We start from the raw sequence: 23,774 nt of genomic DNA on the forward strand, positions 1-23,774 counted from the left end.
AATACAAGTAAATATCATGTTTTTTCTTTTTTTTTTTTCTTAATCATAAACGATTATAATACGATATTAAATGTATCTTCACACAAGTGCTTCGAGAAAACCGATCAACTTTTTCATACAATTTTGCGTGATAAATGAATTATGAGTGATTCCTTTATAACTTCTATATTTATTTTGTCTTATTAATTCTGCGTCTTTTTAATGCGTAAACACTCATTTTATTTATTTATTTATTAATTAAATATAGATACGTCAAGATATATTGCGTGCGTAAATTTTTAGAACATTAATAAAAAACGAGTCAGCTAATTTGACAATTGGCTGACAAAAAGTTGACCCGTTTTTGAGGCTCGATGCTCTATCTATTATGTCCATAGTACTGCTCATGTCTATAGGCGACGGTTACCACTTTCCATCAGGTGGGCCGTCAGCTTGTTTGCTATTTTAATTTGTATAAAAAAAAAATCGATACTTTACGAGTATAATAACCAATTATGGTTTTTTTTTTTTTTAAAATTGTGTTCTTTTTTTAATTATTATTTCCTTGCCTTCAATAAAATCCAACGTAAAATGGTTATGTCATAATAGCGTATTACTCATTTATGAAATGTGTATGTATAGAATTAGATCATACAACAAAGTCGTAGCTGCCACTATAAATATATGCATGTTTTTGTATATAGGCTGTGAATTACAATATGTTAATTCTAAACTGTGTTTTATTGTATACCTAATACCTGTGTAAGGGGGAAAGGGATTGTTAGTAATGGAATTTGATAGCCCCATTGCTAGCACTATACCCTGTTAGGTCGACCTCCACGTAGTTCCCCCTGGAAACCATCGTGAACAATTCTTGTTGAATTCATCACGATGGACTAAATGACCTGCTTCATCCTCACCTATCATCCTTCACTGGTGCTCCACCAGCGTATCCCGTTAACGCAGGCGGGGTTACCATAGGCGGAGAAACCGCGAGGAGGTCGACCTGGTTGGGTATATTGCTAGCAATGGGATTCTTAGTCTCCATTACTAACAATCCCTTTCCCCCGAATCGAAGCATTTGGCGTTCCATTGTTTCTGCCCACCGTAATGGGAGACAGGCGTGACAGATATGTATGTATGTATGTAGAATATGTTGATCAAGACACAACACAAGCAAATATAAGAAAATCGTCTTTATTTTCTATATGACATCATTGTAGGGTACTGGAATGCGTGAGAATTATAATTAAATGGCCTCAGTTTTATAAATAACTGTCGTGCGTTCTATATTAAAAGGTTAAAACGAGATCGACTGGTCGTGCCTATTTATATTATTCTATCACGTTATACATTACCAAACTGCAATAGATAGAGGGAGACTTTGTACAAAAGTCGATTGCTCGGGTACCTCTGCCCCATTCGTGTTTCAACCTTGAAGCAGTTGTGTTTGCATGGCTGTGTTTCGGTTTGAAGGGTAGGATGTGTATTCATCACAATGGGCTAACTGACCTGGCTTGCTATCCTCACCTATCATCCCTCACTGGTGCCCCGCCAGCGTATACCGTTAGCGCAGGCGGGGTTACCGTTTTATTACCATCCATTAAAAAAACCCCTAAATACCTAAAACTGTTTACTATTCTGGTTATCTACTTTAATTTACGCTGAAGATTAATTAAATTTACATGGACTTAAAAGCGTAAGAAAACAAGGAAAATATCAATGTAACTAAGTCAAAAGATACAAGTGTCTCTCGGCCTATAGCTGGCATTAATAAATATATTACAGTTCGGCAAACGCAGTATACGGGGCGAGCTCACAGTTAAAATGCATGAGTCAACAGCGACCGTGTTATCGTGCCCCCTTATCGAGCCAGAATACTTTAATCAAGTTACACACGTTGTCTTACCATGAAATAGTAATCTCTACTTTACGATAAAACTTTTTTTTACTCATTAAGTATACAAAAGAGTAAATGAATAAATAAAAATTAAATTTGCCATGCATGAGTGTTAAATAAACATATGTTTAGAAATTGTAGTGATACGCAATCTAATTGGTTAAACTTACAATGGCAAACAAGCTGGCGGCCCACTTGATGGAAAGTGGTAACCGTCGCCTATACACATGAGCAGTACTACCGATCTAACAGAATATACTGTTTCGCTCATGATACCCCCCATGCGTGGCCATTCCTGAGAACTCACGTGTTATTCCTCTGTACCCTGTAAATTCACTGCCTTATCCCACCCTTCAAACCGAAACACAGCCATGTAAATACAACTGTTTCACGGTAGAAACAAATAGAACAGAGGTGTCCAAGCAAACGACTTTTGTACAAAGTCTCCCTCTGGTCCCCATATATCCACATATAGGGATACGACTACATAAAATACTACTATTTCATACAATAATATATTAAATGTCGCATTCGTTTAATTTGCGTTACACGCAGATACCTCAGAGCGTACGTTTATAACTACGTTATTGTAGATACATTAATGTATAATTAACAACTACACTCTTTAGTACAATCGTTGTTTCTAACGGAAATTATTCCATCATAATCATTTACAACTCATTTCATTGTTTTATGCTAATTATGTCAAGTATTTTTTTTACACGTCTTAGAATGGCAAACAAGCTGACGGCCCACCTGATGGAAAGTGGTAACCGTCGCCTAAAGACATGAGCAATACCATGGACATAACAGAGTATACTGTTTCGCCCATGATACCCCCCATGTATTGCCATTCCTGAGGACTTAGAATGTTATTCCTCTGTACCCAGTAAATTCACGATATATTCCACCCTTCAAACCGAAACACAACCATGGAAACAAAACTGCTTCACGATTGAAACACGAATGGGACAGAGGTACCCAAGCAATCGACTTTTGTACAAAGTCTCCCTCTGGTAACGTAAAATAACGACCTCATTGATCGAACTTCTCGTTTGTTATTTTTAAAACTTGCTTATAACTTTTATACCAATGAGGTGACAATCTAGCATACGACCCATCTGATGGTAAGCGGTTACCGTAGCCTATGAACGCCTGCAATACTAGGGGTATTACGGGCGCGTTGCCGACCCTGAAGAAATCTTATTATACCCCTTTTGAAGAAGTTACTGTTCGCTCTTTGTAACAATTGTTTCGATCACATTCGAAAGCCTTCTTCAGGGGACGTACAGCACTTTACGTCACATCTCGCCTCATACCAGGGGGAAAGATTTGTTTTTAATGCAAACTATTTTTTTTAATACAACTTAAGGGGTGGCCTATTCTCTGCCGGGGCCGCACGGGACATACCTAGTAGATACATAAATAAAAATATTTTAGACGGAAGATTTAATGATAAACTCTAGTTGACCCATCACGTCAAATTTACCATAAATTAACCACAATGATTATTCATTGATTTTTCAATCTTGCCTATCATCCTCCCTTGTACCCCAACAGAGTAAACCAATAGCTAAGAAGCGATTACCATCCCATAAAAGCTTCCCATAGGACCTTCAAAAAGGTCTCGTTTAATTATTGTACGTTTAATTCGTACAGATGATTTTTACGCAATACGGCGCAAACGAATTGTTTCGCTGTTGGATAGGGTGCGTGTTAGCTCAAACAGTGTCCTGAAGACAATTGCTGGTAAAATGGGCTGTCCCATCCTAAAATATTGGGTGGGACAAGTTATCAATGCAAGAGCGTCATGACCGCTCATTTACTAACATAGGTTAAGTCAATTTATAACTAACAAAATGGGCCTTATGTAGTCTGATTAAATGAATATTAATATTATTAATTTATCGTAACTTTAAGTCACGCAATTGGTGTATTTGCATGTTTTTTTTTAATGGGTGATAATGGAATGGTAACCCCACCCGCGCTATTGGTATACACCGGCGGGGCACCAGTGAGGGATGATAGATGAGGATGAAGCAGATCAGTTAGCCCATCGTGACGAATTCAACAAGAATTGTTCACGATGGTTTCCAGGGGGAACCACGTGGAGGTCGACCTGATAGGGCGTATTGCTAGCAATGTCGAACTCCATTGCTAACCCTTTCCCCCCATTTGCATGTTATTATGTTAAAGCAAGTAGATATTAAATACATTAATAATAATTTAAATGGCAGTTTGATAATGTTGCAAACAGTATACCATATATGAGTTAATTTCGGTGCATTATGCAATTTCTTAATTCTCTAACCAATTAATGCAAATATGAATATGTATATGCAACTAGTACATTGAAACTAGAATAATTTATGAATGCCCCATAAGTGTTAGTAATTTATAACTATTTAAATAGGGGGGAAAGGGATTGTTAGTAATGGAGACTGAGAATCCTATTGCTAGCAATATACCCAACCAGAACCTCCTCGCGGTTCTCCCTGAAACTATCATGGTTAATTCTTGATGAATTCATCATGATGGGCTAACTGGCCTGTTTTTATTCTCATCTATCACCCTTCACTGGTGCTCCGCCAGCGTATCCCGTTAGCGTAGGCGGAGTTACCATACCATTTTCAACCATCAAAAAAAAATATTTAATTAAGTACCTAACTTACTTATTTGAAATAGTTAAAACTTACTTAACGTGATGTAATGATGTAACGATTAATAATATAAACAGATTATATTATTGTACTTAATTTATTGTATTTTCCACGTGTAGTCCGGTCAATTTAGACATAAAAATAGTAGTCAAATAGCGAAAATTCCCACAGAGCCAAAAATTGGTGGAGACCTTGGGTTCATCATTATTAATAAAAATTTAAAAATCCCCATCGATCCGGTTGGTGCGTTAAAAGTTATTCGGGGTCAAAGGTCAAAAAATTAGGTTTTTTGGATTTTTCTCGAAAACGGTAAGTTTTTTCAAAAAAGTTCCTCAGGCCAAATTTATAGCTCTTCAAATTCTCTACAAAAATGGTCCTTATGATTTTTTTCGAGAGAGTTACCATTACTGAGATATCGCGAATCTAAGCGGTACGTTATACATGATATGCACACATAGCCACGTATATACATATTTAGGCACCTAAACAAGTAAGAATGCCTATTGTGTCTCTTTTTTGTATACTATACTATTCTAAAAACATAAACCCAAAAGATAGTCAGTCCCTAACTGAATCCCCTCTACCCTTATGACCTTGAAAAACATCTGGGTATTCTATTGTCCACATGGTGTCGTTCATATACCTGCTTCATTTAGTGTTAAACGTTTGGTTGAAGTGAATATACGTATTTATTACAGGCGTCTACCATTTACGTTATTTGTGCCATTAAATATCTTAAAAAATGTCTCAATTTTGCTTTATTTGTAATAAACTTTTGACTGAAGAAGAAACAGTTGAGGTTAGTCGTGGAATGCCAACTTTAATCGAGGCCAGTGTCGCGAGAGGTGATGAGTTTGCTGGATATTTAAGAAGTGAAAAGTCCGTTACGATTCACGTGACTTGTAGAAAATCGTATACTCGGAAAAGTTCACTTGTAGCTATAAAAAGACAACGTGAGGATGAACAGGTCAGTACTTCAAAAGTAAGTCCACCTCGTACCAGAGCGCGAGTAAGTGTTAAGTACTAAAGCTACTTTACTACCAATGTTAGGTTTTAGGAAAGATTTATAACAACAGTCATGGTATTTAGCATCAGCAGCAACTAAATCATGCTCAAAATTAATACGGTCCATAAGAGCTTTTGATGCATCATCAGAACGATTTTTAGCTATTTTCAAAAGGGATTCTTTAAATGAGAGCGTACTAACTTTATAAATTTTTTTTCGAAGATGCTTAGATTTCTTAATCTCAGCCTCTTCATTGGCTTCATCGCCACAAAAAAAGCAGTATTTCTTAAAACAAAAGTCGGATTCACTTACTCGCGCTCTGGTACGAGGTGGACTTACTTTTGAAGTACTGACCTGTTCATCCTCACGTTGTCTTTTTATAGCTACAAGTGAACTTTTCCGAGTATACGATTTTCTACAAGTCACGTGAATCGTAACGGACTTTTCACTTCTTAAATATCCAGCAAACTCATCACCTCTCGCGACACTGGCCTCGATTAAAGTTGGCATTCCACGACTAACCTCAACTGTTTCTTCTTCAGTCAAAAGTTTATTACAAATAAAGCAAAATTGAGACATTTTTTAAGATATTTAATGGCACAAATAACGTAAATGGTAGACGCCTGTAATAAATACGTATATTCACTTCAACCAAACGTTTAACACTAAATGAAGCAGGTATATGAACGACACCATGTGGACAATAGAATACCCAGATGTTTTTCAAGGTCATAAGGGTAGAGGGGATTCAGTTAGGGACTGACTATCTTTTGGGTTTATGTTTTTAGAATAGTATAGTATACAAAAAAGAGACACAATAGGCATTCTTACTTGTTTAGGTGCCTAAATATGTATATACGTGGCATATGTGTGCATATCATGTATAACGTACCGCTTAGATTCGCGATATCTCAGTAATGGTAACTCTCTCGAAAAAAATCATAAGGACCATTTTTGTAGAGAATTTGAAGAGCTACAAATTTGGTCTGAGGAACTTTTTTGAAAAAACTTACCGTTTTCGAGAAAAATCCAAAAAACCTAAATTTTTTACCTTTGACCCCGAATAACTTTTAACGCACCAACCGGATCGATGGGGATTTTTAAATTTTTAATTATAATGATGAACCCAAGGTCTCCACCAATTTTTGGCTCTGTGGGAATTTTCGCTATTTCAAATGTCTAGATAGACCGGACTAGTGGTTCTGGAACAGAATGGGCCACCACTTCTCTTCCCGTGGGTGTCGTAAGAGGCGAATAAGGTCACTTAATAGTCGAGGGATGGGCAGCAGCGTCCCTCTTAAAGCATCGCTAAAGCCTAACTGCGATTGCCAACTCTACTGCCAAGCTTGGTAACTACTGACAAAACCCCCCTAGGGGGAGACTTATGTTCAGAAGTGAATAATGATGATCAACATGTATACAAAATTTCAGCCAGTGCCTACTTCATGATTGTTAGTATACTGAAAAAGAACTACTTCAACTAAACACATCAGTATCAGACTAACACAGCAGTAAATGCAAAAAGATGCATCAAAATCGGTGAAGAATTTATCAAAGATATAACATAGGATACCCACAAAAATATATGTTGAATTAAATACTAATAACTCTTTAAAATCATTCAAAAATGTATTTAAGATCAGAATGTGAAAAAGATTTTACATTTATACTGTTAAAATTTAAAAATAGTATTTATTTTAAAATACTTTCCATAGTGTTCCTATGTGTTGTCCCCATAAATCATACTTTCCATAATAAAAAAATACCAGGAAACACCAGATAATGCCTGCCAGTAGATAGCAACAGCACTGATAAGCAATACCATGAAGAAATTAAAGGAAACAGACATTAGCAACATTTTAATATATATTTTTATTCAAATGAATTTAATCATACATTACAGAATACTTGAATTTTTAATGTATGTTCTTTATTAAAAATAATTATAATAATTACAAAATAAACTTACAGAAGCTATAATTATTATATTATATAAAAAAAAAATTGTTACGTTACCACTTGCACTCTCAAGCCATAATGTATGGACAATATTTTCGTTTCTCCTCTGTTCAACATAGAATACGTTTGAGCAACACTCCGCAGTACATATCAATGTATCTTTGTTTTACAATTTGAAATATTCATGAATATATTGTGCTATATATGCTCATAAACGCCGCATTAAAGCTACGTGGACAATTTGTTAAATTAACTACAATTTAAATGCACCATTCGGGACCTGGCCCTTACACAGTCCTGTTCAGTTTCACATAACACAGTTATGCAAGCAATACTCAGCGACAATGTAAATAATACTGATTACACAAGATACAACGGTGTGGATGGACTTGTTGGAGTATTCTACATGTATGATCAACAATCATACACAGTTATGATATTAAATTAAATAATTTCAATTTAGTTAGCTTGTTTTAATTGACATGCATTTTGTTTCAATTAAAATGGTACAGTTTATCATATTGCTTACACAACAATTCAACCATTCTCAGAAAGAAAAATAAATTAACCACAGACATGATGTCTCAGTCAGTCCTACAGAGCTAATCAGATACTGCTCTAGAGCAGTTCCACACCTACATACAACATATTCTGTACGTACAGTGCTACCAACATAAATGGACAACATGTCGACTCATCATTGCCCAAAACAGAAATGTAGTCCAATTATTGGCCACTTCAGTGTGCTGCATGCTCATCAGTAACCCTTCTATATGGAGAGTAACAAAATGCAATAAAATTCAACAGTTAAGATAGCGATTTCTCTATATATTCATAGATAAATACGCGCCGGGAGACAGGACACCCCCGGTGCCCATATACATTTGAACAAGATTTATTCTTACGCGAATATGTACAGAGGCATGGAGCGGCCGCTGCGGCTCAGAGCGCAGCGGCAGGACATCATTGGCTCTTCAGCTCCTTACCGATCGTGTACGAGACAAGCCGTGCCCAATCGATCTTGCTACGGGTCACCGGCAACTGTCGCCGGAGCGCCTTGAAGGTCGTGTCACTCATAGTCTTGTAGTTATCAGAGATAGCCGTCTGGTACGCGTTCTCCGCATCACACACAACCCGGACAAACTCTTTCGCGGTCGCCGCCTCGCCTGTCGCCACGAGCGGCGCTCGAACCTCCTTAGAGCTAACCAACTGCACGTTCCCGTCTTCGTAGTAGTGCACCTGCACGCGAAGCATGCCTCGCAGTTCCGCTGGGCCGCCGCCAACAGTCAAGGACCACAGTGAACGCCATCGGCCATTCCAATAGTTCTTCGGCTGGAACTGGTGGTCCTCGATGCATGCGACGAGTGAAACCGCCCCGTTCTCGAGGGCCCGGCCTACAACTAAGCTGGCACCGTGTTTATAATGTGCGGCCACGTACGCCGTCAACTCCTCGTCGAGTGCTGCCCGCCAAGGCTCCGCTACTCTGTCTGGCTCATACGATTCATATTCGGACGCTTCCTTGCGTAAATGATCGTATTTGAACGATCGTTTAGAGCGTGGATCAAAGAATCTACCGCCGCCGAGCTCATTATGATCGGTTATTAAAGTATGCAGCTCGGAGCCTTCAAGTCGAACGGGCGTGAGCTGGTCCTTGTTGTATGACGCAAAAGCACCGCTGGCGCCCTCCTTCAAGAGACTGTCATTGTTCAGAAGGACTCTCACATCGTTAAATACCTCGTTGAACTCACCAGGTGGTGAATGAAGAATAAAATCCGATACAATTCTAACTTTTTCCTGATCACTTATCACTTCGTCACCGTCCGCCGCCATTTTTGATACTTTTGACACTAATGACGGGATTGACGGATTTGCAAATAAAAATTTATCTGTCGCATGCGTTCACAATAAAAGTATTTTAGAAAGTAATACAATTTTTTTTACAATTAATTATTTTAAATTATTTAAAATATAATATTTTTAGCAAAAACAATGTCCTTCTGAATTCATATTTTATTTATACCATAATAGTTACAAGTAATAGTCGATTCTATTATTCTTAATTACAAATATTATCATAAATGTGTACGTTATTCCTTGTTTTTAAATGAAAACCTAAATCAAGTTCGCTTTTATTGGCATATATATAGTATAAGATATAATATTATAGCGATTGATAGTTGTTTTATGATTACCGCTTCGAAACAAAAATATAGATGCTCCGGTTTTATTTATTTATTCTTACAAGCGACAATGAAAACATCCACAGAGCTTACTGTATTGATAATTGTATATTTTTACGAATGTATGACAACGTTTCCTACGTTGAACGTATATTGTCTATAATTTAACAATTTTCAATATTTATTAATTTATTTGCCGATTACCTTATCCATTATTCAATTACAAAAATTATTCTATCTTTAAAATCGAACGATGGACTTATTGAGATCATCATTGATTAAATGATACATACGTACGTGTATATCCATATGAAATAAGGGGGAAAGGGATTGTTAATAATGGGGAGGTTAATCCCCACTGCTGTCGATATACTCCGTCAGATTAATCCCCATGTGGTCCCCGCTGGAAACCATCGTGACTAATTTATCATTGAATTCGTCACTATGGGCTAACTGGCTTGCCTTTTCATCCTAACTTATTATTCCTTACTGGTGTCCCGTCAGTGTATACCGATAGCGCAGGCGGGACTACCATTGTATTATCATGTATTAAAAAAAAAACAATATAAAAAAGCAATGATAGTTTTTTTTTTTCTTAGAAATTAAAACTACTAGCTCGTTTTATTAATATATAGGTAGCATATGCATACACTATATCAATGAGTATAACCTATGAAATGTAGTTCATTAACTAATAAATTGCTACTAGCTCAGTAACAATCTATTAGCTGATACACTACATTTCATAGTTCCTTTGACTCCCCAGTTACAAATAAAATTAATATTACCTACATAACAGTTATTCGTATCCTTGTAGTAAGTTAAATCTTAATTTAACCTAACCACTATGTATTTCCGGGGCTAAAAAGGATTGTTAGTAATAGAGATTAGCAAACCTAATAAGATTAGCAATATACCTTATCAGGTCGACCTCCTTACGGTTACCCCTGGAAACCATCATAATTGATTTAGTGATTCGTTTGTCATAATGGGCTGACTGATCTGCTTCATTTTCACTTATCTCCCTTACTAGTGCCTCGATGTTTACTATATCATTATCATCTTATTCTCAAATCTTTGTTATGATCCTAAGAAAAAAAGTACGTATTTCCTCCGGCCCTAGTATTATATTATCTGTGTTCCGATTATATACCTAAATAATCTTTGGTCACTAGCTAACTGACAATCATAATGTCATGGTAAATTCCAGACAAATTATCTTTTTGAAGACTAGGCAGCATGGTCTCCGACCTTAGCCTGTTCCAAACGGAACAAACGTACTAAAAAAAAAAAAAATGTCATGGTAATGTCAGTCTCTAATGTCAGTTTGATAATTAGTATTTTTGCAGTGTTGTGTAACTACTTCTCTTAAAATAATTTATTTTAGCACACTATAAAAGTAAACACAATGTTTAGTTACAAATACTACGACACACCGGAAGGCACAGATATCTTAAAGAAGACCTTTGTAACATCTAAATATGCCGCCCTGACCGGGCTCGCTGCAGCATCTTTCGATGTGCTAATGTTCTCGCATCCTAAAGGTGTCATAAACACCATAGGTCGTTACGGCTATATCATAGGCCCTCTCGTTGGTATGGCATCAGCATTTACTGTCACCGCAAACGTAGTTCAGAACGTGAGAGGCAAAAACGATGAGCTTAACTATTTCCTTGGTGGAGTAGCCGCGGGTTCAATTTTCGGTGCATGGCAGAGGTCATTGACAATTGGTATACCAGCAGCAGTGGTCCTGGGTGCCGCGGCTGTGATTAAGAAGACCGGCGTAGACGAAGGATGGGTGTTTATCCCAGATGTACCTCACGCAACAAAAACTATCAAGTCTGTTAATCATGACTGGAGTCTTGTTAAAGATGTGGAGGAATTAAAGAACTTTACTACAGGTATGTGATGAAATATTATATTAAAATTGTTTATATCCACTTAAGTACTAGCTTTTTAACCACAACTTTATCAATGTGACTGAGATGGATATACCAGAGGGACACTTTGTACGAAAGTCGATTGCTTGGGCACCTCTGTCCCATTCGTGTTTCTACCGTGAAGCAGTTGTGTTTGCATGGCTGTGTTTCGTTTTGAAGGGTGGGATATGGTATGAAGTTACAGGGGAATAACACCTGAGTCCTCAGCAATGGCAATGCATGGAGGGTATTATGGGCGAAACAGTATACTCTGTTATGTCCATGGTACTGCTCATGTCTATAGGCGATGGTTACCGCTTTCCATCAGGTGGGCCGTCAGCTTGTTTGCCATTCTAAGTTGTAAAAAAAAAGATAGAACATAGCCTACATCCTTCTACATCCTATATAGTTTGTTTACCAAATTTTACAGTGATTGGTAAAACTTTTAAATCATTATTAGGAAACAAACAACAAACTCACTTTCATAATTATAATATTAGTACATTTTTTTTAATGGATGATAATGGAATTGTAAATCATAATGCAGGTGGGAGCACTATCGGTATATATTGGTGGGGTACCAATGAGGGGTGAATGGTGAGGATGAAAAGGCAGGTCAGTTAGTTCATCATGACGAATTCAATGATAAATTGGTCACCATGGTTTCTAGGGAAAACCATGTAGAGATCGACCTGATAGGGTATATTGATAGCAATGGGGACTAACCTTCTCATTACTAAAAATCCCTTTCCCCCTATTATTAAGGCTTAGTTATATACTTCACCATGTGTTCCCAGCACAGAATGGGCCACCTCATCCTTTCCTATGAATGTCATAAAAGGTGACTAAAGAAAAATCTACTACTTCCTACTTTTAATATATAGACATGAGGATACTAATCAGGTGCATGATGAGTATTTCTTTGGAAGCATTACTATTCCTAAGATGATAAAGTTATAGTACCATACTCTAATTGCCTTTCTTTCCTACGGGTGTCTTAAGAGGCAACTAAGAATTTTTTTTATGCAATTTAAAATGGCAAACTAGCAGATGGAAAGTGGTGACCGTTGCCTATAGACATGAGCAGTACCATGGACATAACAGAGTATACTGTTTCGCCCATGTACCACCCATGCATTGCCATTCGCGAGAACTCAGGTGTTATTCCTCTGTACCCCGTACATTCACTGCCATAACCCACCTTTCAAACCAAAACAGCCATGCAAACCCAACCGCTTCACAATAGAAACACAAATGGGACAGAGATGCTCAAGTAAACAACTTTTGTACTGTCTCCCTGTGGTAATCATCATCATGATTCATTCCTACTGAATTGCCAGTTTGAGCCAATTGATTTTATCGACTTCATCCTCACCTATGATCCCTTGCTGGTGCCCCCCCTAGCACATACTAATAGCAGAAGGGTACCATTTCCTTATCATCTATTGTATAATAATAAGTAGTACATATCATATACATTGGAGAAATATATAATACACATGATAGGATTTTATTTAGATTTTCTTCTCGTGTTGATGAATTTTGTTACCTTAATCACCTCTTACAATATCTTGGAAATAATTAATATAATTTAACATTATGTGTATAAAGTAAATGTTATTTAAATAGGTTATGTATTATTTGTATAAAATATTAATTTTATTGTTTCAGGTTCCTAAATATACAAGACTCTTCTAAAGGCAGATGGTAGTGTAAATAAGATCAGATTGTGATTAATTTTATTTAAGTGTTACAATTAAAAAAAATCGAATTATTTTCTAGTCTTTTTTTTTTGGAAACCAAAGCAAGCCTATATTTGTCATAGCAATACACGCATTAATGGAATAATGGTAAAAAAAAATGGTAAAACATTGTGTATGACCAGGGGGACACGATGACGAAAAAAAATGGCCGCGCGGAAATTTTTTTAATAGATGGCGATACTAGTCGCGATTTACTATTAATGCTTTTCTAAGTTTCAGAAAACAAACAAAATCATTTATAAAATATGTATACTTTTATTTTAAAAATCTCCTAAAAAGGTAAAAATGAATAAAATAAATTCTTAAACCAAAACTCATTAGTTATATTAAAATTCAAAAATTGGTTTATTTCTACCAGGAAACTATTGTGCTTCGATCTAATTAGCATTGTTTAGTTAACGCGGTCGTGCTACAAGTTTGTACATATTATTTCACAGATGGCGCTGTTTCTATTTAATGCACTACTAAATCTGTTTTACTCGTTCACCTGAAATTTCTAGATACAGCGTTGCCAGATTGGGTACTTTTGTCACAATTATGGATAAAAATTAATTGTTTGCAAATCAAAAAATTTTGGTAAAATGTTTGAAAATAAGTCAAAAAGCTTTGGAGAAGTTTGCTAATTTTTTTTTCTATATATTTTCTTTATTTATTTTTTATTTTACATTTGTGGTATCTGTAAATCAGACAGCGTTATATAATTAGTATTTATTCGTCGTTCTCTTTGTGGTTACATGGCAAAATGTAGAGAAATTGATACAAATTTGTGCTTGAGTATAATGAAGAAAGTTCTATAGTTTTGAAGAAAAAATATTTAAAATTTGAGTAACAATTAATTATTTTAATGGCAACCCTGCGGCTAGAGATCTACCTACATTGTGTTGGCATGTTATCGTGATTAATAAGCGACTACGTGTATTTCTGTTTTTCGATTTTAATTGTGACCTAGCTAGCTTGTTCTAACTGGACTCTGACAAGTACAAATCAAATGACAATGCAATATTAATATGACCACAGATAATATAATACTATACTAGTACAGATACATCATCGTGAACAAACAAGTGAAAAGCTCTAAGTCGGTTTATTCTTCGGCTTAATTTTTAGTTGTTCATATGTGCGCTAGATGCCGCTACTTTCTTAGCCGCTCGCCAGCTCAAGCTAATAAATTAATTAACCGATGACTACTAATTGCGTAAGCAACTTAAAGATGGCGTAAATCTCTGTGGCGTTTGCTAATGTTGTGGAATGTTCTACCCATACATATAAATAATAATTACCTATTTATTTGAATCGTTTCGGCGGTCTCGTCTTGCGTTTATACATATATAGTTCAGTAGGTAAGTAATGCACGAGACTGTGTAGTAGTTTAAATAGCTCGCTTTACATGAATCGTATACGATTTACTTTACATAACTCTCCGAATGTGTTAGGTTTTTATTTTATTATGTAAATAGATAAGTACCTACTTAGTATACTCGTGTTATCATATCGTTCTATATTTGTCATTTCTGAACTAATTTAGTTACTTTAATTCAATATGCTTTCTGTGTACTTGCGTTCATTGCATGTAAATATTGTGATAGATTAAGCGATTTTGTGGAACAAAATGTTAGTACTGTATGAGGATGATGATGATGATGAAATCAGTCACTAACTTTTAATGGAATAGTAACCTACCACCGTTTGCGTTGTTGGTATATACCAACAACGCAAACGGTGGTAGGTTACTATTCTTACTAGCAGACTACTTACCAGTCGACGTATAATATACAAGGATAAAGTCAAATCAGACGTCTCATCATGATTAATTTACCAGGAATAAACCACGAAATAATATACCCTGTCAATGTCGATCTTTTTTATTACCTGGATGTTATCGTAGGAAATTTTTGATAAATTCGTCACAATGAGATTGCTTCATTTTTGATGGACTTCAAAAAGAAGTAGGTTCTCAATTTGGATGTATTTTTTTATGTCTGTTACTTCATAACTCCGTCAGTTTTAAACCGATTAGGAATTTTTTTTTTCTGAAAGGATATACTGACACATTGGTCCTATAGAAATTTTATCAAAATCGGTGTAATAGCTTAGTTTTTAAATCTTACAAAATCTTTAATCATCACCTATTTCAATTATATTCTTTTCCTGGTGCCCTACCAGCGTATACCAATATCGCAAGTAGCTTAACCATGCCATTATTATCCACTCGCTTTTACCCACGACTTCATCAGTGTGAGCAGTATATGTAGATTAACAGACAAATAGAAGCTTAAAGATAGTAGCTTTAATGTTTCTGTAGGAGTACGGACACTAGACACTCGGACACTGGCCACTCAGACACTAGACTCCCAGACACTAGACACTCGGACACTAGACTTTCAGACACTCGATACTCGGACACTGGACACTCAGACACTAGACACAGTCTCTAGACACTCAGACAATAGACACTCGGACACACAGATACTAGACACTCAGGCACACAGACACTAGATACTCAGACACACAGCACTAGACACTCAGACAATAGACACTCGGACACTAGACACTAGACACTCAGACACTCGGACACTAGACTCCCAGACACGAAGAAAGTAGCGGCATCTAGCGCACATATGAACAACTTAAAATTAAGCCGAAGAATAAACCGACTTAGAGCTTTTCACTTGTTTGTTCACGATGATGTATCTGTACTAGTATAATATTATCTGTGGTAGAACATACCGTTTCTCACTTCCATATTATAATAAAAACATCATTATTTTGAAACACAGGTAAAGGTATAGCAACTTGATGTAAACATTGCTGTATGACTTGTGACAATTGTCAAAATTTGTAACTGATTTAATGACCTTAAATGCAACCCCACTGGATCAATAATCTATGAATTTACACCAAAACTAAGGGAGACACCGATAATAAAACAACAAATTTGTGTTAATTTTTATTTCTTACAACTATAAAACAGAGATTAAGCAATCTAAAACAAAAAATGCTACAATTAAATGTTAAATTCGTATTTCCCTTATAATTAAATTAAGTATATAACAGAAATAAATAATTTAATAAAAAATGAGAATGGGAATGTACAAGCATTACTAAAGGAGAAGCGTTAAGTTTGCTGATTAGAATCTTCTAGGAATACTACTTGTTAAGGTAAAATTGAACATAATTCAAAGATAGAGACATCAATTGCCCATAGACAATAAATTTATTAAGGCTTTGGCTAGTAAGCTATCAGCGATTGGCCGTAGACATAGAATCAAAAACAAATGTAACATCTCGAGTTTCTGACTTCACAAAAATTATATATTACTTCTTCAAACAAGCATCAATTTATCTATTTTCACTATTAAATAGATATCTTTGTCATTCAAAAACGACCAAAGAGAAATAAATTATCTAATTCTGCAGCAAATATATAAAGCGCTTAAAATGTGTATTTCAAATATATTTTCCAATTCTCATTTCTATTAAAAAACATTAATTATAATTTATAATTAAAAGTTCCCCGTTAACTCTTTACAATTCTAAAACATCATTTCCTAAAATGGATTTTAGAGAACGACAGTTCAGAATTTATACTCTTTATCTGTAAATTTGAAAGAAATTAAATTTTTTTTTCGATATGACTAGACAACAAAAACATAAACTGACAAAATTGTTTCAGAGCTATATTGCAGTATCACACACTTCTTTTTTAATTATCTTATTTCTAATACCAAAAAGGGAAAATAGGAATAATCCAAAAAAAAATTTAATGAAAATAATTGTTGTTTTCAACATAAAACTTACAATAAATATTCAATTGAACAATTCAATGAGCGCTGTTAAGTTTCTGCTGTGTACAATACTCTTAAATGCAAAAACGCAATCTTAACCTCACTTCAGTGCTAACACCCTAATTATACCCAATTTCAAAAGAAAATGGTATTCTGATAAAACGGCGTTAGATTTACCTATAAAAATTACACAATACAAAACAAAATTTGGCTAAATTGCAGACTTAGGGTTGAATGGACGAATTGGAAGACACAAATAGGGTAAATGGAATAAAATAAAACATGAAATACATAGTAATTATGATTGAAAATTAATATTTTTTTTTTTATAATATTGTGTTCCACAAAATCGACTCCATTTGTGGCGAAATCAGTTATTTTTATTTAAAAATTAAACTACTAAACCGTTTTTGATAAAATTTCTATGTAACACAATCTGTAAGTATATCCTTTCAGGTAAAAACAATTTTCCCAATTGGTTTATGACTAATGACTTTGTTAATATAATAATAATAATTATAAATAAATAAATAAATATATGAGCCGGTAGTAAGTTTGGCACAAAACATTGAACACTGTAAATTCATATTTCCACACAAACTACTAAATCGTTTTATGATCTTAATCTATTAAGGGGCATTCACACTAGGGCGACCAATCGATCGACTTCGATAAGTCGATTGGACTACTTACAATACGAACTGACTTCGCACGGGCGCAATTACTTTATACAAAAATGTATATTAATTAAAATTTTTTAGGATGTATTGTCAATGTACAAATTTTCCGTAAAAAATATCGAAATGACAGTCAAGCCATTACCAAAATCCATTTTTTAGGCAAAGTCAAACTTAATTAAATTTACAGTATAAATGACATTATGCAAGATTTAATCACATATAGTAATAATTATATTTTAATTTTAGAATTGGTAAAAATTGTTTCTATATACCAATATTTATAAAAACATTGACTCAGCGATGGTAAAACTTAATATTAGAAAAAAGAAATACACTATAATTTAAAATCTCCTATTTTTTTTAAAATCGATTAAAATTCTAAATTAAAAATCTAAAAAAAATCTTTAATATAATAATATGAGGTCAGTAAACAAAAATCTTATTTATTGAACAGAGGTTAAACAGTTTACCAATCGATATAATGGAACCAATCAGTCGTTCAATCGCGCTAATGTAAATACACCATTATATTAGATGCAATATTACCGAATGTGTTAAAAAAATTTACACCTCAAAATCTCTAGATACATATATATACCTAGTATATATTTAGAAATGGAAAATTAACAAACATTTTTTTTTATTTATTTATATTTCACAATTTTCCATACGTAATGTCAATAAAAAACATGTTTCAATATTTATAGAAACATATACAAGACGACAGACACTCAGTAATTACTCGCAACGATAATTACGAAATTAAATAACTCCTGTCATGAGAGGGCGCCACCGTCACACTCGTAGTAATAGTCGGTAATGGGACATAAAAAGCAAATATTGGCCATTTATATATGGCCTAATTAGTAATTATGGTCGACAACAAAATTAGAATTAAATCTACTAAAATCAATATTTTTAAATAAAACTTAACATATGCACAAAATACATTAAAATTAAATCTAAAAATACAGCAGCAGAACAACAAGAGAGCGAAGACATAAACATATACAAAAAAAAAAAAAAGAAAAAAAAAATTAATACATAGAAAAGCAAATGAATGTAACAGTAAAAATAAATTTTATTACATAGGAAAATATATATATATTACATTACATCACTGATATGGGATTGAGCGTTTTATGTGTCTACACATTTTTTTTATAGATACAGTCACAAGCATACGGCCAGTCCGATGGTAAGTTATCAACATTCATCGAACGCTTGTAACACCAACTTGACCGTTGAAATAAAAACCCTAAAATATCCAAAAGGGAAAAACTATCCTTACTCCTATAAAAATTTTCAAAATTTGCATTTAAAAATCATAATGTGTTCATTAATTTTTTATGCTGACTGTACCTACGTTTTTTTTCATTCGGTCACCAAATCCCACATCAGTGTCCCGTACAATTATCAGTTCATTCCTTCTTTGGTACTGCTTTCGGCGCCTCCTCCTCTTCCTCTTCTTCTTCAACTTCTTCCTCTATTTCTATCTCTTCTTCTTCCACTTCTTCATCGGACATTTCTTCTTTCTGTAACAACAGACGGAGACTTTGTACAAAAGTCGATTGCTTGGGTACGTCTATCCTATTCGTGTTTCTACCGTGAAGCAGTTGTGTTTGCATGGCTGTGTTTCGGTTTGAAGGGTGGGATATGGCGTGAATTTACAGGGTACAGAGGAATAACACCTGAGTCCTCAGGAATGACAACGCATGGGGGGTATCATGGGCGAAACAGTATAATCTGTTATGTCCATGGTACTGCTCATGTCTATAGCCGACGGTTACCAGTTTCCATCAGGTGGGCCGTCAGCTTGTTTGCCATTCTAAGTTGTATAAAAAAAAAAAAAAAAATTGGCAGATATTGAGTTTGAAATTGAAGGAATTTAAAATACAACTCTGGTAACGCCAAGGGACTAACTAGTACAGTGAAAGCTCTATATAAGCAACTCATTTGAGTCAGTTTTCAATAAAAAAAGTTTCTTATTGGGAGAAGTTGCAATGGGACTGGTAGCCCGCATTACTAACGATCCCTTTCCCCCGACTAAGGCGTTATACCTCTGTACTCTGCACCTGAGGAATACAGCTTTGTTTTCGAGTAAAAATTTATAAATTTTCATACCTCAACGGCGGGCTGGGTCACCGCACTCGCTGTTGTAAAGTCGTCCAGTGTCGATTCTGAAATATACACATGCAATTTTATTAAATGAGTAGGCTTGTAAAGTTTATTCCTATATGTTACAACATGGGGTTCTTAAAAAAAAGGGGTAAAGAGGTTTCTTCAGGGTCGGCAACGCGCGCGTAATACACCCGGCTTATTGCAGGCGTGCATAGGCTACGGTAACCGCTTACCATCAGGTGGGCCGTATGCTTGTTTGCCACTTCAATGGCATAAAAAAAACAAGTAATTTTTACACCAAAAAAAACACCGACTTCATTTATGTCAAATCCAATTATTCTGATTTTTAAACCAAACCACTGAATCGAATTTGATGAAATTTCTATGGGACCAATCAGTCATTTCAAATAAAAAAATATTAATTTTCCAAATCTGTTTTATAAATGACGAAGTTATGTGGTAACAAACAAAAAATGCAACTGAATTGACAAAACTCCTCCTTTTTGGAAGTCGGTTACAAAATACACTCCTCGCAAAAATTAAGGGAACATAAAAATTTTTGAAATTTTTGGGTGATTTTCAACAGGCTGTATTTCACTGAAAAATAATCGTACAGGAAATTTAAAAAAAGGGTTTTGAAGCTTGAAAACTCTAGTTTTCAGATTTTTTGGTGAAAAAATTTTTTGAACTCCGGTTTCCATGCAATTCTTAAACAAAGCTGAAAATAATTTTTTTCTAAATTTTCTAGGTTTCGTTTTTCACTCTATGGGCATGGAAAAATTTTTTCGAGCTACTCCATTGTATAGGTCTCTTAGCGTGTTTATTCAGCTTCAAAAATCGCTTTGGATGGCTCAATTACGACCATTTGTCTCCGAGATATCGAACTTTGAATGCAAAAGCATCCTTTTCCATTCAACTGCTAATATCTCTGGAACTACTGGTCGCACAGCAAGCGAGCGCCGAGTTTCTTTATCTGCATAAAATTTACAATTAGGCACAGTCAAGAGTTAGTGAAGAAAAAATTTTTTTCCACCTCTAACATTGATTTGAAAAAAGTGGAAAAAAGTGACTTTTTCTCCTTTTTTGGTTACTTGGCTGTATCTTCGCTAATATGGGCGGGAAAGCTAAGGTTTGAGGAAAATTTTACAGTCTATTGTTCCTTAAAGAACCCCCTAAATCCCTGGAGCGATCGATTCAACGGTTTTTCCCGGACCAATTGATTGAAATTTTGGAAAAAATAAGGGAACAAGGTTTTTGTCCCTTAATCTCACCCTAATCCATTCAAAAATCAATAATTTCATTTGTTTTTCACTTTTTACTCAATTTTTTGTTTTTTTAAAAATTCATTATCAAAAAAAAATCGAAAAAAATCAAGAAAATTTTTAAGAAAAAAATTTTTTTGAAAAGTCGAAAAAAGTTTACAAAAAATTTTTTTTTCGTTTTTAAGGAAATCAAAGTTTTTGACAAAAACTTTGATTGATGATCGATTTACCGCCGGTATTAGCGTTACCCAAAGCATACCACGTGGAGAAACACACACACACACACACTTTAGAAAATGAGTTTGGAGTCATTAAATACTGCGGAGCTGACGAACCACGGGGTCTCATTTTTTCTAAAAATTACTTACACAACACTAACACACACACTCTTCAGAAAATGAGTTTGGAGTCACGAAATACTGCGGAGCTGACGAACCACAGGGTCTCATTTTTTCTGAAGAATCCCATATCATAAACACGTGCGTAAGCACAAAAGAAGCGTAAATCCGACCGTGCAACCTCCACGTGGTATGCTTTGGGTAACGCTAATGCCGGCGGTAAATCGATCATCAATCAAAATTTTTGTCAAAAACTTTGATTTCCTTAAAAACGAAAAAAAAAAATTTTTGTAAACTTTTTTCGACTTTTCAAAAAAAAATTTTTCTTAAAAATTTTCTTGATTTTTTTCGATTTTTTTTTGATAATGAATTTTTAAAAAAACAAAAAATTGTGTAAAATGTGAAAAACAAATGAAATTATTGATTTTTGAATGGATTAGGGTGAGTTTAAGGGACAAAAACCTTGTTCCCTTATTTTTTCCAAAATTTCAATCAATTGGTCCGGGAAAAACCGTTGAACCGATCGCTCCAGGGATTTAGGGGGTTCTTTAAGGAACATTAGACTGTAAAATTTTCCTCAAACCTTAGCTTTCCCGCCCATATTAGCGAAGATACAGCCAAGTAACCAAAAAAGGAGAAAAAGTCACTTTTTTCCACTTTTTTCAAATCAATGTTAGAGGTGGAAAAAAATTTTTTCTTCACTAACTCTTGACTGTGCCTAATTGCAAATTTTATGCAGATAAAGAAACTCGGCGCCCGCTTGCTGTGCGACCAGTAGTTCCAGAGATATTAGCAGTTGAATGGAAAAGGATGCTTTTGCATTCAAAGTTCGATATCTCGGAGACAAATGGTCGTAATTGAGCCGTCCAAAGCGATTTTTGAAGCTGAATAAACACGCTAAGAGACCTATACAATGGAGTAGCTCGAAAAAATTTTTCCATGCCCATAGAGTGAAAAACGAAACCTAGAAAATTTAGAAAAAATTTATTTTCAGCTTTGTTTAAGAATTGCATGGAAACCGGAGCTCAAAAAATTTTTTCACCAAAAAATCTGAAAACTAGAGTTTTCAAGCTTCAAAACCCTTTTTTTAAATTTCCTGTACGATTATTTTTTAGTGAAATACAGCCTGTTGAAAATCACCCAAAAATTTCAAAAATTTTTATGTTCCCTTAATTTTTGCGAGGAGTGTAGTAAATACTGTAATAAGAAATCCGATTCGACAAAATACTTTTAAAAAAATCGATTTCATATGGCTACAGGTTTCATAACCATACAATATAAACAAATATATAATTAACAAACACAACTAGGTTAGTACTGGGTAGGTTTCGCTTAATCGATAATTTGATTTTAAAAATGGCTGATTCATAGGCACATTTAGGGTGTGGTTGCTATATGGTAGTCCCAGCATAGAATAGGCCATCCCTTCCTTTCCCATGCGTGTCGTAAGAGGCGACTAAGGGAACATTACCATTCATGTCCCATTCGTGTTTCTACCGTGAAGCAGTTGTGTTTGCATGTCTGTGTTTCGGTTTGAACGGTAGGATATAGCGTGAATTTACTGGGTACAGAGGAATAACACCTGAGTCCTCAGGAATGGCAACGCATGGGGGGTATCATGGGCGTAACAGTATGCTCTGTTATGTCCATGGTACTGCTCATGTCTATAGGCGCCGGTTGCCACTTTCCATCAGGTGGGCCGTCAGCTTGTTTGCCATTCTAAGTTGTATAAAAAGAACTTAATTGTTGAGGGGAGTGCAGTATCGTCCCTCTTAAAATATCATCAGACCAAACTGTGATTGCCAACCCGCCTGCTAAATGTGGTAAGTACTGGCAAAACCCCCCAATGGGGAGGCTTATGTTCAGCAGTGGACAGTTAAAGGCTGAATGATGATGATAACATTGAAAACTTCAAAAGCATATTCCTTCTTAAAAGGCCGGCAGCACACTTCTGTTGCGGCGGTAGTCACTTACCATCAGGTGAGCCGTAAACTCATTTGCCAACTGAGATATAAAAAATAATTATTTACCTGGGTCCCTTTCCGGCGTGTCTCTAGGTGCGTCCTGTATGAGTGACAACGTCATTTTACCGCTAACAACCAACTGGAAAATTAAACGATTTAACACTAATTAGTCAGTTATTTTCCACCACGATTAGTTAGTTGCCACTTTCCATCAGGTGGGCCATCAGCTGCCGTCGGAGATGTGGTGAGTGCGAAAGC

General features: G+C 35.2%; 3 protein-coding genes across 9 annotated transcripts in view; 1 reads left to right on the plus strand and 2 right to left on the minus strand.

Moving 5' to 3' along the window:
* Positions 1-7,398: 7,398 nt before the first annotated feature.
* Positions 7,399-9,363, minus strand: LOC113515768 (F-actin-capping protein subunit alpha). The gene has a single exon (XM_026900051.3). It carries the CDS (start codon positions 9,332-9,334, stop codon positions 8,468-8,470), a length of 867 nt encoding a protein of 288 aa, XP_026755852.1. The 5' UTR covers positions 9,335-9,363; the 3' UTR covers positions 7,399-8,467.
* Positions 9,364-10,995: 1,632 nt separating this feature from the next.
* LOC113515782 (NADH dehydrogenase [ubiquinone] 1 alpha subcomplex subunit 11) lies at positions 10,996-13,379 on the plus strand. Its single transcript, XM_026900067.3, has 2 exons — positions 10,996-11,585; positions 13,275-13,379. Exons 1-2 carry the CDS (start codon positions 11,093-11,095, stop codon positions 13,280-13,282), a joined length of 501 nt encoding a protein of 166 aa, XP_026755868.1. The 5' UTR covers positions 10,996-11,092; the 3' UTR covers positions 13,283-13,379.
* A 2,921-nt stretch (positions 13,380-16,300) lies between these two features.
* LOC113515767 (resistance to inhibitors of cholinesterase protein 3) overlaps positions 16,301-23,774 on the minus strand; it is a 62,976-nt gene continuing 55,502 nt past the window's right edge. For all 7 annotated transcript variants that reach the window (XM_031909775.2, XM_031909773.2, XM_031909772.2 and 4 more), the window contains 3 exons: positions 23,583-23,655; positions 19,956-20,011; positions 16,301-19,366 (listed from right to left, as the gene is read on the minus strand). In XM_031909775.2, coding sequence (XP_031765635.2) covers positions 19,253-19,366; positions 19,956-20,011; positions 23,583-23,655 — 243 coding nt within the window. In that variant the 3' untranslated portion in view covers positions 16,301-19,252. The remainder of the gene's footprint in view (positions 19,367-19,955; positions 20,012-23,582; positions 23,656-23,774) is intronic.

Source organism: Galleria mellonella, unplaced genomic scaffold (assembly GCF_026898425.1).
Source record: "Galleria mellonella isolate WM207_F2 unplaced genomic scaffold, CSIRO_AGI_GalMel_v1 utg63, whole genome shotgun sequence".
NCBI classification, from domain to species: domain Eukaryota; kingdom Metazoa; phylum Arthropoda; class Insecta; order Lepidoptera; family Pyralidae; genus Galleria; species Galleria mellonella.